This window comes from Nyctereutes procyonoides, unplaced genomic scaffold (genome assembly GCF_905146905.1).
Source record: "Nyctereutes procyonoides isolate TBG_1078 unplaced genomic scaffold, NYPRO_anot_genome, whole genome shotgun sequence".
Classification (NCBI taxonomy): Eukaryota; Metazoa; Chordata; class Mammalia; order Carnivora; family Canidae; genus Nyctereutes; species Nyctereutes procyonoides.
This window is the reverse complement of record NW_026575133.1, coordinates 5715712-5729783: the sequence shown is the minus strand read 5'-3', so window position 1 is coordinate 5729783 and position 14072 is coordinate 5715712. Positions and strand designations below refer to the sequence as shown.

The following is a 14072-nucleotide window of genomic DNA, read 5'->3' as shown; positions in this document are numbered from 1 at the left end:
TGGTGTTAGGAGAGCTCATACCTGATGGTTTCTTACCCTGATCCTGGGTGGGTGTGGAGAATGGTAAACTCTGGTCGACCAGGCAGAAGGTATCAGACACTTCCCTGTTTCCCTCCCTCTAAGGCTTAGGTACTAAGGCCCTTTTGTGCGCCTTCAACTCAGTAACTGTCTACAGGACATTTTCCTTGTTCTTTGCTACAGTTTTCTTGAGAAGAGAAATCATTGGAAATCTGCTCACAAACCGCTAAGATCAAGTTTTTGAATAAGTTACATAATAAATCTAACAACCACCACCACCACCACAGCCATTTATTAAGTGCTTGCCAGGTACTGTGCTAAAGCTTTACATTGTTTCAGTTAATCCAACAACCCTGAGGTAGATATTCTCAACATCCCCCCTCAGTTCAATACATATCATTAGAGTTGAGGAAACTGAGGCTCAGAAAAGATAAGTCAATTATCAAGGTTAAACCTGCTAGTTAAGTAGTAAAGCTAGAAATCTGAACCAGACACCTGGCTCTAAAATCCATGCTTTAAAACATTATCTGAGACTGTTTCTCACTGGAAGTTAAAGGACACATACTCCTTCCCCAAATACTATCTGAAACACAGACTTCAGGTAAGGAAGAAGGTGAGGCCTCACTTTTTCACTTTAGTCAGCTTTTGTAAATACTTGGAGGCATCAAGATAGCCTGGGTAAGCTGATCACCAAGTCCCTGCCTTGCTACCCCAGCTTCCACGGCTTTTCTCATCTAAGACCTCCGCTCCTGGTATCAACTACTCAGTATGCTGTTTCTCTTCCAGCAATTGCTGAAATCCAGAGGCCAGCCAAACTTGGTGACTCAGAGCATTGCCAAAGACACCTGAAATAAACTAGGAGACATTCACAAAATGCCCACCATCCCCGACTGTAAGGCACAGATGCATTTAGATGGGAACACAGAACTGCTTTTTCCACCCTCGCTTGCCAGGCCTGGATCCATACCTGGGGATTCTCCTACCCAATCCCTCCTCACTGGCTCTCCACCATCTAAGACTCTAGGTACCCTCCCCTCACCCAGCTCTGGAGGCCCCATAGACCACAGGTCCCTGGGCCTCAATGTTGCCAGTGTCTAAGGCCTCGTCCCCTAGAAATGTACCAGAAAGTGCTCAGTTTTGGCTACACTGAGGACCCAAGACCTATGATGATTAAACAGAGATAGTTGAAGACTAGCAAAAGGGCCACCAGAGTTAGAAAAGCTAATCAGACTGCATAGAATTAGCAAAAGGATGCTAAGAGGGCAGAGCAGACGCAGAATAAATGAGCAGGTCAAAAAAGGAAGATAACTCAAAGATGCTCAGGGTCAAGCCTGGGGGGGGGGGGTGGAAATCCTAGAGAAAGTCTATCCAAATACTTGCAGCCATAGGGCTTTTGAAGAAAGGACAACCGTTTAGGAAAAAGGTCCTTGCCTGAGGGCGAGACTGGACAGAGGGAGCCTGAGTGGGAGAAACTGAGGGAGCCCTGGAAACGGAAGCTAGAATATCTCTTCATGCAGGAAGCTTGAGAAGACACCAGAGCATTCAGAAGGACTGAAGGGTGAGAACTGAAATTTCCAGAGAAGAACAAGAAAAGGGCTGAAAAGCCAGGGCCCCTGGAACCTCATGAGCCACTTCCAGGTGCATCCCCGCATCCACCCTGTTTGGGTAAAACTAGTCACTGAGGGCTATTCCCCACTGCCCTACTAAAAACTCCATACCCAACCTGGAAGAGTAGAAGCCTCAGAGAGATGCAGTCCTGTCTGTGGGAAGTTCACACTCTTAAGAGGAGACAAAGAACCGTCCATGTCCCCAATCTCTGAGGGAGCCTCTGATCTAAGGAACCCACCACATGCAAGTCACAAAACTGAGGAACAAACAGCAACTAGTGCAAATTAACATAGTGCTTGAAGTGTGAAGCCAGAAAAAGTGCATATTAAGGTGCCACGGAGACCTGGGAAGATACAAATCGGGACCCTCCACACCTTAGGACTCAGGCCACTAGATGTCATCTCATTCCCTGTGCACACTCCTGGGTGGGGCGCCTCAGTGCCCTTCAGCAACTACTTTGGCTGCATGGACTGGGAAAAATCAACATTGCCAGGAGGCCTGGAGTGAAGAGTCCCCCCACTGAGGAGCCCCAGGCCTTGGAGGAGCCTGGTGGGAGAGCTTGCTCTCTACTATCTTCCTCCTTTTTCCACAATCTTTCATCTTGTCCTCACAAGATTCATGGCCTCATAACCTCTGGCTGTTTTGTGTGGTTTCCTCTCCAACTAAGTAGAAGCTTCTAGGGGATAAAAACCAGGTTTTCTCCACACCCTGCAGGGCTGGAATGCAACAAACATTTGTCACAGGTGGGCTATCTGGAGTATTGATTGAAAGAATTTTTTCCACAAACAGCAAACACGTCAAAACCATTTCATTAGTATTCTTTGCCCTAACAATTGCATTTGACACCCACCTCTCTGATGGCTCATGCCTATATACTGTATCCAGCTCAGACTGAGGATTGTACCTACCTAGGGTTTGTCAAGAAACATCAGCCCAGCCCGCTTGTGGGAACAATGGAAGGGTATGTGGCCCAAGAGTCTTTGGTGGGGGCAGAGGGAGAGTGTCCCCATACTAGGCTAGCCCATTGATAAGGATCCTTCCCCTCTCTGTCTCCTAACAGATTCAGATTAATGATCGCTCATTCCTAATTGTCAAATTTCTTTTCCTTCATCCTGTGTCTAATCACCAGTGACAGAAACCATTACGCAAATGAGAGCATACGACTTCCCCCAACTGTTCGCGTTGGTAAAAACCTTGTAATTTAGAGCTCTGATTTGTAGGGGAAGCTGGTCTCCTCCAGGCATCCTGGGCATCTGCTCAACTGATGCCCAGAACAGCCCCTCCTCCCTCCCCTGAATTCCAACCCCCCAACAAATATTTGACTTCACAAAAGAGCAGTTTCCTTTGTACCTGCTGATGTGAAAGTGGGAGCCTGTAACATGGCAGACCTCCATTCAGGTCCAAAGCCCCACCACCTTCCCTTGGCTCCACTCTGCTGGCTAGCATGGTAGTAAGCAACAGAGCAGATATGTTTCTGCAGCTGCAAGTAGAATTTGAGCCTAAACAACCCTAACTTAGCCCTAAGTGAAAAGACTAGGTCTTTTCCTTGGGGGAAAAGGAGGCAACAGAATATGAATAAATGTTCCTAGTTATCACCTAGAACTGGATCTTCAATCCTACAGGTGCAGAAGCAAGCTGGGAGAAGTTATGGGTCCTATTCAAGAAAAAAAAAATGCACTGGGATCTAGAACTCAGTTTCCCCACACTCCTTCCAGCATTCTTAACTTAGAACAGGGCTTCCCAGTAGTTCTCCCAAGAGTCCAAAAAAGCTTTTACCCTAAGCTATACCTTGTGGTCCAAAAAAGCTTTTAGCTGGAGTCCAAAAAAGCTTTTACCCTAAGCTATACCTTGTGGACCCTCATGGACAATGCCCAGTGGCATGAGATCTGAGGACGGACTATAGTTCAAGGGAAGTGGCAAGGTAGGAGAACCAACAGTTTTGTGGATAGGGAGTAGCAGGGGGTTTGCAGTCAAATTAACATTAGGTTCAAATCTTGATTGCCACTAATCACTGAAACCTCTCTGAGTCCATTTCTTTAGCTGTGAAAGGAAAATACCTACCTGGCAGGATGAGAACCAAAGATAAAAGCACTAGGCTGTTATTAGGTGTCTTAATAATCAGGGTCACTATTATATTACCCAAGGGTCAGGACCAATCCTGTAAAGGACCCTTCTCCTATGTCGCCTTAGGTCAGATCTGTGTCAGCACAGCACTCAACAAGGATCAGTTGAGTGGCACATGCCTCCCTGCTGCACATCGCCCACATCTTTGAGGGCTGAGCCAGGAACACAGCAGACCTGCTAAGGAGAACAAAAATAATCTGCTATCTTTCAAAGTTTGGCTGTAGTCACGTTTATCCTCTGCCTTGTTTTCTTTGCTAATGCTCCTCTTTCCCAAGAAATGGAGGGATGGAGATCACTGCAATCACATTTTCCAGCATTGGCTATATTTGAAAGAACTACACTTGAGAAGGTAGGTACCGTGTTTGCACACCCACACTGCATCAGAGAACCCCAGAATGGGGCACTAAAAATAAACACCCCTATCCAAAATACACACACAGGTGCACACATGCATACACACACACCCTCTCAGTCCATCAGTGCGCTGTAACTGTAAACTGAGCTTTGGGGGTTAGAGCCACAGCTCAGACACTGAAAGTAAACCTTTGGCAAAAGAAAAAAAAAAAAAGGAAAAACCCCAGAGTTTTCCAACTCTTCTTTCCTTCCAGACAGAGAGAAGGGGCATAGAGATGGAAGTGGAGGTGAGAAAACAAAGGGCCATAAGGCCACCATACTGCCCAATTCCAGTGGCCCCAGTTCTACTGAATCATGTGACTGATGGCCCTCTGCATTGTGCAGTGCCCAGCTGTAAGCTGTAGCCCTGAGAGGGGTTCCCACAAGTAACAATGAACCGAAAAGGAAATTCCACTTCTGTGCTCTGTCAGTTGCCCTGACTTTCAAGGGTGTTTGTGGAACATTACAGTGGGGTCTGGCAGAGGTGCTGGCTTTAAGAGGCAAGGCTACATTTTTGTCCTTGACCTGAGGTGGATGACAGGTGGTAAGTTAGCTACCTAAGCTGGACCCCATTTCATCTACTCAGCCAGGAAGCTCCAAGGAAGAGAGGATGTGGCCTGGGCAGGGAGGGTCACAGGACCTGGAGGCTCTAGCCAGTCAGCCTCAAGCAGGTTGCAGTGAGACCTGACCAACATCCAATGGATAAAACTGAGTTTAAAAGCTTTAGGCTAAGTCAGGCTGTACTTCCCTGGGGCTTACACTGTTATGTCCCACTGAATAAGGTTAAGCAGTGGAGAAACTTGGTAAGCAGAGAGGCAGGCCAGTGTGGACGGGGACACACAGACACACATACAGACATACACATACACACACACACACACACACACACACACACACACACACACACAGGCTTATACCCCTAGAACCTAGAGAAGCCACTACTAGGAGGACTCCCTTGGTACTCAGCACAGAGAGCAAGAGCTGGTGCCGAAAGAGAGAAGCTGTATGTGTCTCTAGTTTGGAACTTGTGCATAATCCTTGGGTTTCATGTCCCAAGGTTCTTTTCTATGTATGGCTTGAGCTTAAAGGTTCAAGTTAGAACTCTCTAATTCTCTCACAGGAAGGTCATCTAGGCTCTTAGAGGCAAGCCTCCTTCTCACTCTCCCCATTAGGAGTCCCAGTAACCATTCCCACCCAGCCTAGAGCCTGACTGTGAAAACTGGAAGGAGGAAGACTGGCCCTGCAGCCCAAACATCGTGGGCATCCAAGACCATCTAACTCTCAGGCTGAGGCACTGAGGTTGCAGGAGACAGGACTGAGAGCCAGCAGTGGCATCCTGACCCAGAAGGAGAAAGCAAGGAACAGATACATCCACGCGTGTGCATGCACACACACGCACACACATCCCGAGGGTGACAGATGGACACACACACAGACGTGATGACAACCAGAAGCTGGGACTCCACACACTGAATGCAGGACCTTAGGGGGGGGCAGAGAGGGAAGATGCTGGGGCACAGAGGCAAGGGCAAGAAGTCCCTCCAAATGGGAGTGGAGCGCCAACCACCCTGCCTTGCCCCAAACACCTGCCTCCAGGGCCATGGCAAGAGTCCAGTCCATTAAGTGCAGCGTGCAATACTAGCGCTTGGAGTCTCCTGTCCTCATCAATGAAGCGGTGTGGACGGGCTAGCAGTCACCTGGCAGGAGGCCTCGACTCCTGGCAGGCTAGTTGTATCGACCCTTGATCATTGTGTTCAACAAGGGCCCCACCTGTGAAGAGACATGAGGAGCCAGTCAGAACTGCCTGTCCCTTGGCCCTGGAGCCAGACATGGTGTGTCTTGAAGCACTGTATGTCCAGCCAAGGGGAGGGACAAGGCTTTCATTCAATCTTGTAAACCCCCTAGCCTACTCTCTTCCTGGAGAATATTCCAGGACATGGCCCTCTCCTCTGGGCCCATATTGTATTACCTTCCCTCTCACAATACCCTGTAAGCAGCACCAAACTGACAGACAGAAGGTCAGAGGAGCCAATAATCCCCCAAAACCCAAGAGTGCCTGCATGCTTCTTAAATGAGTTTTAAGAAGGTTAAATGCGTCTGTATCCCGAAACGGTCACCTGCAACTGGGGCTGGTGCCACCTCCCAATCCCACAGGTCCTCTGGATGCTGAGGCTATCCATAGGAAGAAGGCAAGAGCATTACAAATATCTCCCCTGGGTACCCAATGGGCCACTGGCACACCTGTGTGGGAAGCAGGTCTCAACATTACCTAGAGCAGCCTTGGCACAGCTGGGAGAGCGTGAGGAGATGCTTTACTGCTCACTTCCCATTCCAGAAGAATCCCCTCAGGGGTCCCCAGCTGGCACACAAGCCCCATGGGGAACATTACCACTAGCATGGAACAGATTATAATTGATCCACCAGTCAAGCCCAGCTCTCACCAGAAAACAAAGATTTTCTGAACACGCCCATAACCTCTATGGAGAGAAAGGACACCAGATACTGAAACAGAGCTATGGAGAATGTGACACCAATCCTGATTTTCCCTGGTCACTCTTGCCCACTGGGCCACAGGAGTGCCACCTTGGGGCAGCCACATACCTCTTGTGGGTTCCCCAAGGCCTCTCCAAGCATCTTCTCAATGTTTCTCATTATGGCCACTTTCTGGTGGGCTTTGAGAGGATATTCAATTCTCTTAGGGGTGGGGGCCCCCTGCAAAGGAAGCAGCAGCTCAGGAAATGCCTTTAGCAGCAGGCTTCAGTATAACCCATGATTCCAGTGCCTTCACCCCTTCTAAGAAACCCAGTTTGACCCCAACCCTCCTTCATCTCCCCGAAGACCTAGGAATCACTTTTAGAGACAGCCAACCTCCCCGCCCTGCCCCCAAATCATTTATTACACCTACCTTACCCCAATCCCATCTAGAGGAAAAAACCCATATTCACCTTATACCAGAAGTTCACAGTGATGGTAATCCCCCCATTTAGTAATGACTCTATGTGATGCCACCTGTAAGAAAATAAACATGCTCCTGTTTGCCACCAATATTCTCTAGAAGGAGAGATGGAAAACTAGGAAAAGTCCAGCTGAAACAAATTATAAGGACATTATCTTTATACTCATCCTGCCAAACAGACCCCGGAATCAGAGGCAGTGGTGTTCAGTTTCCAAATACAAAAGAGCCAAGAATAGTTTCTCCAGCCTCAAGCCTCTGGGATCTCTTTGGACCTGAGGAACTGTCATCTTGTCTGAGAGATTAGGTTGTCATTTCCCCCATGTTCAGTATGCTCACATCTGGATATGCCAACCTTCCTGTAGATCACAGAAGACTAATCCTGCCATAACTCAGAAGGGACACAGATACAGCTTTTCTGGGAATGGGAAAGAAAGCTCTCAAGAAGCCCCCAGTCCTAACCCCCTCCTCACCAGTACATTGGGATGTAAAGAACATCACCAGGGCCAACCACTGTTTCATAACCAACCACGTTCTGGAAATTGGGAAACCTCTCGTAGTCAGGATTGTCAAAGTCCACCTGAGAGGTTCAAGAGAAAGAAAAAAAAAAATCAGTCAATCACCAAATCTTTATTGATAACTGTGATGTGCTAGTTTGGTGGCAATAAAAAGATGGCTTTAAGAAAAAAGATGCATTTAGAGATTATATTCAGCAGAAGATACCATATACACATTAAACATACACGCTCTCTCTCAGAAAACGGTGTAAGATAGGCCATGCTTGAAGATTAAGTGATAAAGAAACCTGGGCCTCAGTGTTCCTGAGGTCAGAAGCCAATCATCACAGCTCGCAGGTTAGAAAACCTACTCATGGCCTGCAGATATGAGGAATGAGGATGCATCCTTCAACCAAATCCTCTGAAACTTTCTCTCACACATATAGTCCTGCCAGCAAAAACTCCTGCATGAAGTGGCTAGGCAGTTTTCTCCTCAAGAAAGGAGAGGACCTCTCTGGTTGGCCATAAGGTCAACCAGATACTTCTTTCAAATCCAAGAAAGACAGTAAGTAACATATGACAATTCTAGCGTTCTCCTTATCAAAAAGTAGCAGCATCCATGACACAGAAAACAATTATTCGATCCAACGGAGACATACACATTCAAACAGGATAACCAGAGTGCACCAGCAGCAGTGATGGGGTCTGCCCTCCAGAATTAGCTCAATGGGGCTGTTTATCATTATAAACACCTAGGGACCACCACAAGGGCCTGGATTATATGAGCTACACTGTGAAATTATCCTGAGTTTATCCACAGGAAGGGGAAAGACATGCCAAGCCCAGATCCCAAAGGAGTTCTATACCCTCCTCAGACCACACAAGCTCACCTGGCTCTGTCTGTCACATGGGTGATGAACAGGATATGGGTACAGGCACTCAAACTGATCCGGAGGGAATAAAATGCATCGCTTGTGGCCTTTTATCTGAGCAAAGAAGTTCTGCTGCTCATCATAGTGAGCAGGTGTTACATTTCCTGTAGAAGGAAAGACATTTTCTTATTCAGAGCAATGGCTCTAGTGCATAGGCTGGAGGGGAACCCAGCCTGCCCTCTCAGCTAAGGGTTCCCAATCAAAATTTCAAGCAGAATCGGGAAGATCTGATAACAATTACAACTCTTAGCAAATTAGCTGTTACCCTTTCAGTGAGTAATAGGTTGTTCAGAAACCATTGCTGGCTAAGAGTTCACCATCGATTAGAGGAAAGCAAACTTTCATAAATGATGCTTCTGTCCTTACTGGAAGCAGCAGCACATCAACATGATATTCACAAGTCTGGCAAAGTAATATACTCTGCATACTTGTACTCTTCTTGACTACAGCAAGAATTCAAGGGTAGCAAAGCAAGTTACAAACAACTGAAATGACTGGTATCAACAACACATGCATAATCTTCTTTGACAGTTAACCAGTTATTTTAAGTTGTATGGATATATACTTGCTTTGGGTAGCTGTTTTGGAGCTCAGAGATTCTCAACCTTTGCTCCCACTTTAATACACTTGTGGAATGCAACACTTCTTAGAACAATGGGGCTGTTAATTTTCATGGAGGCATGGGGAAAGCATATCAGATTCCTGAAGTGTTCTATAATTTGAATAAGGCAAATTATTTAAGGTGCTAACTTGAATTAGTTCTACCCTAGTGTATGTATGCTCCATCTACTCTTTTTAACTGGGATCTCATCTGTTGTCTATCCTTTGCACAATCCCTGAGAGCCAAGGGGCCCTCTGCAGGGCATGGAGTTTAAAAAACATTCCCCAGGTCTTCCTGGGTAGGCCAAGACAGCGTGGCCTTCTTTAATGTTGAGAGTCCAAGTGCACCCTCAAAGGAGATTTGCTCTCTCAACCCTACCTGAGGGATCTGCTTCTGTGCACTCTACCAAAGGGCAGGAAGGCAACAGAAAAACATAGCTAAGTAAGTCAGAAAACTAGCTCCTGGTGGGTTAATCAAGAGTTGGTTTCAAAGAGGCAGGTTAGGGGTACAATCCATAAGCTTCATTGGTAGAAATCTTTATTAACACTGACAGCAAAGGATCCAAATCTGAAGAAAGGACAATAAAGGAGGAAACAAGGCTTCAGAACCCAGTAGTGAATGACAACAAATAATTACTCTGCTTCTTTGTTTAATCCAACTTATTCACCATTTACTAAGTACCATTTACAGGTCTGGCCTTGAGCTAGTACCAGAAATAAAAGTAAGAAAGAGTTAGTAAGCCGCTCTCCTTCCTATGATTGGAGTTTAAAGGCTTCTCCTCTCATTCAAATGGAAGGGAAAAAAAGAATATATTCGCATATTTGCTCGTGTATGCATAAAATCCTCCAACAGGATACACAAACAACTAATAACATATGGTGCCTCCAGGGAGGGATATCGGAAGGCTGGAAAATAGAGGAGTGGAAGAGAGATTTATCATTACATGCCTATTTATACCTTTTGGACTTAACTCCATAAATACGTTAACCTTCAAGAGATAAGGTCCAATTTATATTGAAAAAATAAGCTTTCTTCTTCTACTGAAATAAAAATGTTCTGAATACAGAAAATTCAATAAAGAATAATATTGCAGGAAGATTCCTAATACCTAAGTATACATGCTCATGCAGCAACTGAGGAAGGGAAGAGAGAACTAATTTTCCTTTTTAGAGTCCATAAATCGCTTTATGTGCTATCTCATTTATCCTTCATAGCTATTTATAAGATACTATCATATTCCTTTCACAGATGAGGAAGCTAAGGTTTAAGAAAATCAAATGACTTGTTCAAAGTCATAAAGCAAATGAGTGGTGAAGACAGGCCGGGAAATCAGGTTTGTGTAACTCCAAACTATGCTACTTTCTGAAAGACTTCTTACCTTCCATGCCGATGAGCAGCAGGTTGGATGTCAGCTGTCCCCAGCCACGCTTTCCCTGTTGCTTGTTAATCCAGTTCCAGTTAAAACCCAAGAAGTCCATGACAATCTTCCGGCCCACAGTGTCATTGAGTGTTTGCTGCAGATACAACCTATGTTCCCCGAGAATAAAATGCCATTAGTGCACATACGGTCCTTTGGCATGGCCTCCACACACCTGGAAATCCATATCCACACCAGTACCTCTCACAGAGAACAGCTGCAGCCATGCAAATCTTATCCAAGACAGATTCTCACAGAACTGAATCCTTGTCAATCCTTGCTTATCTTTCTTTGAATTCTATTCAACACCTAACTTGCTACTTTAAAAAGAAGTGATTCCTTTTATTTTTTTTTTAAGTAAGCTCTACACCCTTAGTGAGGTTTGAACTCACAACTCCAAGATAAAGAGTTGCATGCTCTACCAACTGAGCCAGACAGGCACCCCTGAAGAAATGATTCTTAAATTTTTCTGGATCACAGCATAAATCTAAGAATCCAAGGAACATTTCCATAAAAGTTTACATACACATAAGACTTTCATACAATTTCATAGATTCCTCAACATCTATTCAGAGTCTAGAATGATCAATCAGCCTTTCTCCAGAGACTCTCAGGGCTTCAGACATCCTCTTTGGCCCTCAATGGGGCTCTATCTATTATGATAGATCATATTACTGTTCACGAAGAGCTAGTTCCCTCCCTGTGGAGTTAATTCTCGTGTATCCCCTTGCAGCCACGCTTGCTTATTTTACTCACTTTGACCAATGAGACGTCCACAAAAATTATTTGTGTTGCTTCCAAACTGTAATTTGACTACCACCACATTTCTTTCCTTCTGCTAATCAGCTGCAAGGTTTCAGACTGTAACTGCTGGGGCAATCTGGGTCCCAAAATGAAAAAGATGGCTTAACAGCAGAGCTTATACATGACCTACGATGGACATGCAGCGTAACTGTTGTTATAAACCTAAATAAACCTTTGTTGTTTCAAGTCACTGCCTCTGGCTTGAAGCCTAGTTTATCTTAACTAATTCAGCCACCTCTCTGTAGCAGCCTCCTACAGCTGAAGGCTTCATCAGGCTTTCAGCAGACCCGGGGCTCCTATACACCGAGGAAGACCAGAAATTACTTAACAGATATGAAAACCCAGACACATTTGCTCAAGTCCCACAAGGAACATTAATAAAAGGGCAAACATGAAGAGAAAACACAAAAGAAGCCCTGTAAGGAGCCCTGTTCTAGTCCTGAGAATGTTACTTCAAAGGGCTCAAAGGTATCTGAGTGCCTAGAATCAGGATATTTAAGGCAATATTACTAGAAATTTTGGTAAGTTCTAAACAGTAGCTACCTTTTGGGAAACAAGGAACCTTCAAGACTCAAACTCAACCTTTGTACTCTCCCCAGAAATAAAATATTCATACAAAACTTTTGCCAAGTAACTTTGAAAGAGGCAGACCCCTCACCAAACATGAATCCAAACTACTCCTATTACATCTCTACAGTAAATGGTCAAAAGTGCTCAAAGAGGAATCACAGAATTCCTTGAATCATAACAACCTGCCCAATTCCACAGTGGAACTGACTGGTGGTAAAGTCAGCTGGTAGGGCAAAACTTGTGCATAAGAAAAAAATTTTCCTTGAATCACTCATAAAGTACAGACTACACTCATAGCATATACTTAGTGGGGCAAACTACTCTTCCTTTGGGAGGCAGGAAACTTAAAGTGACTGAGGAATGAGGAATCATGTGTCTTTTCTCATGCTCCTTCCATTGCAAATGTTCATTCGATGTGTTACATTCCACCAGCACCATTTAATCGACCTGTCTCTCTTAATGTTGGGGGGTAGGGGATGGATGTGTGCACATATACATGTACATGCTATGTAAAATTTGAGGAACCTTAAGCAGAAAACTTATGTATTTTTAAAACATAAGGAATTGATCAATCAGTTGAGACCCTGGAAATTCTTTTTTGGTCAAAGTCCTAGCACTATGATAGCTGCTAAATGTCAGGAAGACACACACACACACACACACACACACACACACACACGGTATTTCAAATCCATTCGCTCAGCCACATGCTGCTGAGCAAACGGATTTGCAGAGAGTCAGGAAAAAAACTGAGGCAGGAGATTAAAGACAAGCCCAGAGTTGGGCACCACGTGTGAGATGGAGATACTCAGTATCCCCAGAAGCAATTCCCCAGAAGCAATGTTATACTGTGGAACTGAAGGCTGTCTGGGACCTATCAAAGAGGCTATCCTCACATATAAGGATAAAAGCACAGAGAACAGTCAGTTCTGAATGTGCCATGATACAGGGTGCAAACTGACAGTCTCAGGGCTAAATCCAATGATAGTTGTTTTTTCGTTTTTGTATGGCACCTCACAGTATTTTTAAAAATCTGAATTAGCTGCCCACATTTAAAAGTAAAAAAAAAAAAAAAAAAAAAAATTAAAGTAAAAATCCTAATTCCTGGCTTCTCAAAAAATAAGAGTGTATCTGGCAACCTTTCACTCCCAAGTAGAAACAAGAGTCAAGTAATGACTTCTCATTTTGACAGGGCATACGCTTTCAGATTCATTGTAGTTTTCACCGAAACAATTTCACTCATTTTGTTCACCTACCTAATCCTTCTACGCGACTGTGACTGTCACTTAATGAAGATGACAAAAAGCTACAGAGTCACAGTTCAAATCTAATAATTGTCTCATCTCTGAAGTTACAGAACTCATCCAACTCCTCCATATGCTCAAATAATTACAAGAAAGGAAAATGGATACCCTTGATTCAATGGAAAACCACGATCTGGGAACCTACCTCTCTTCCCCTCCTTGCTGCTGTATATCCTGCAGTTTCTCAACAAACTCATGAAATTTCATTTCCTCCCTGTTGGACCTGGGTTTAAAGTTCTGGAAGTTAGCCATCTTCTTCTCATCATAGTACAAGAACTTGTGGGTACTGGCACTGTACACAGAGAAGTCTCCGTTGCCAATGTTCTCCTGCAGGTATTCAAGGTCCCATTTCAGAGCAGGATACACAAGATTTGTGTCTGTCAGCACCACAGGCTCCTAAGTGAAAACAAACAAATGAAATCATCCCACGGAGCTGGCGATTCTTGTCCCATGACTCCAACAACTTCCCCAATTCGGAACACTTTCTCCCGTGAAAAAGCACGAACTCCGTAAGTCCCATTTCTCCTCGCCTCCTCCTCTATCTTCCCTTAAGCCGTAGTCCACAGCCCGGCCAATGCCCGCCTTGTGTGACCGTTCGCTTTTGACTTCTCTCAACCAGGTCTCTTCCCCCTCCCCCTTCGGACGGGGCCCCGCCCCCTACCTCATTCTCGATAAGCTCCTCCGCCCGGGGGTCGCTCTGACTCAGACGCGGGATGGGCCGGGTCGGGAAGCTATAACTACGCAGTTGGGACTCATCCCAGGCGAGGCTGGGGCCTTCAGCCTCTTCCCGGGGTTCTTCAGAGCCGGAGGCCGCAGCCTCCGTCGCTGTCGCCGCCATGTCCGTCGCTACA

At 45.4% G+C, this 14072-nt stretch overlaps 1 protein-coding gene across 1 annotated transcript; it reads right to left on the bottom strand.

Moving 5' to 3' along the window:
• Nucleotides 1-279: 279 nt before the first annotated feature.
• On the bottom strand, nt 280-14072 carry HIF1AN (hypoxia inducible factor 1 subunit alpha inhibitor). Its single transcript, XM_055300191.1, has 8 exons — nt 13883-14072; nt 13367-13617; nt 10505-10653; nt 8484-8629; nt 7570-7676; nt 7089-7152; nt 6745-6855; nt 280-5913 (listed from the first exon to the last, which is right to left on the bottom strand). The coding sequence occupies exons 1-8, from the start codon at nt 14057-14059 to the stop codon at nt 5869-5871; spliced, it is 1050 nt and encodes a 349-aa protein (XP_055156166.1). The 5' UTR covers nt 14060-14072; the 3' UTR covers nt 280-5868.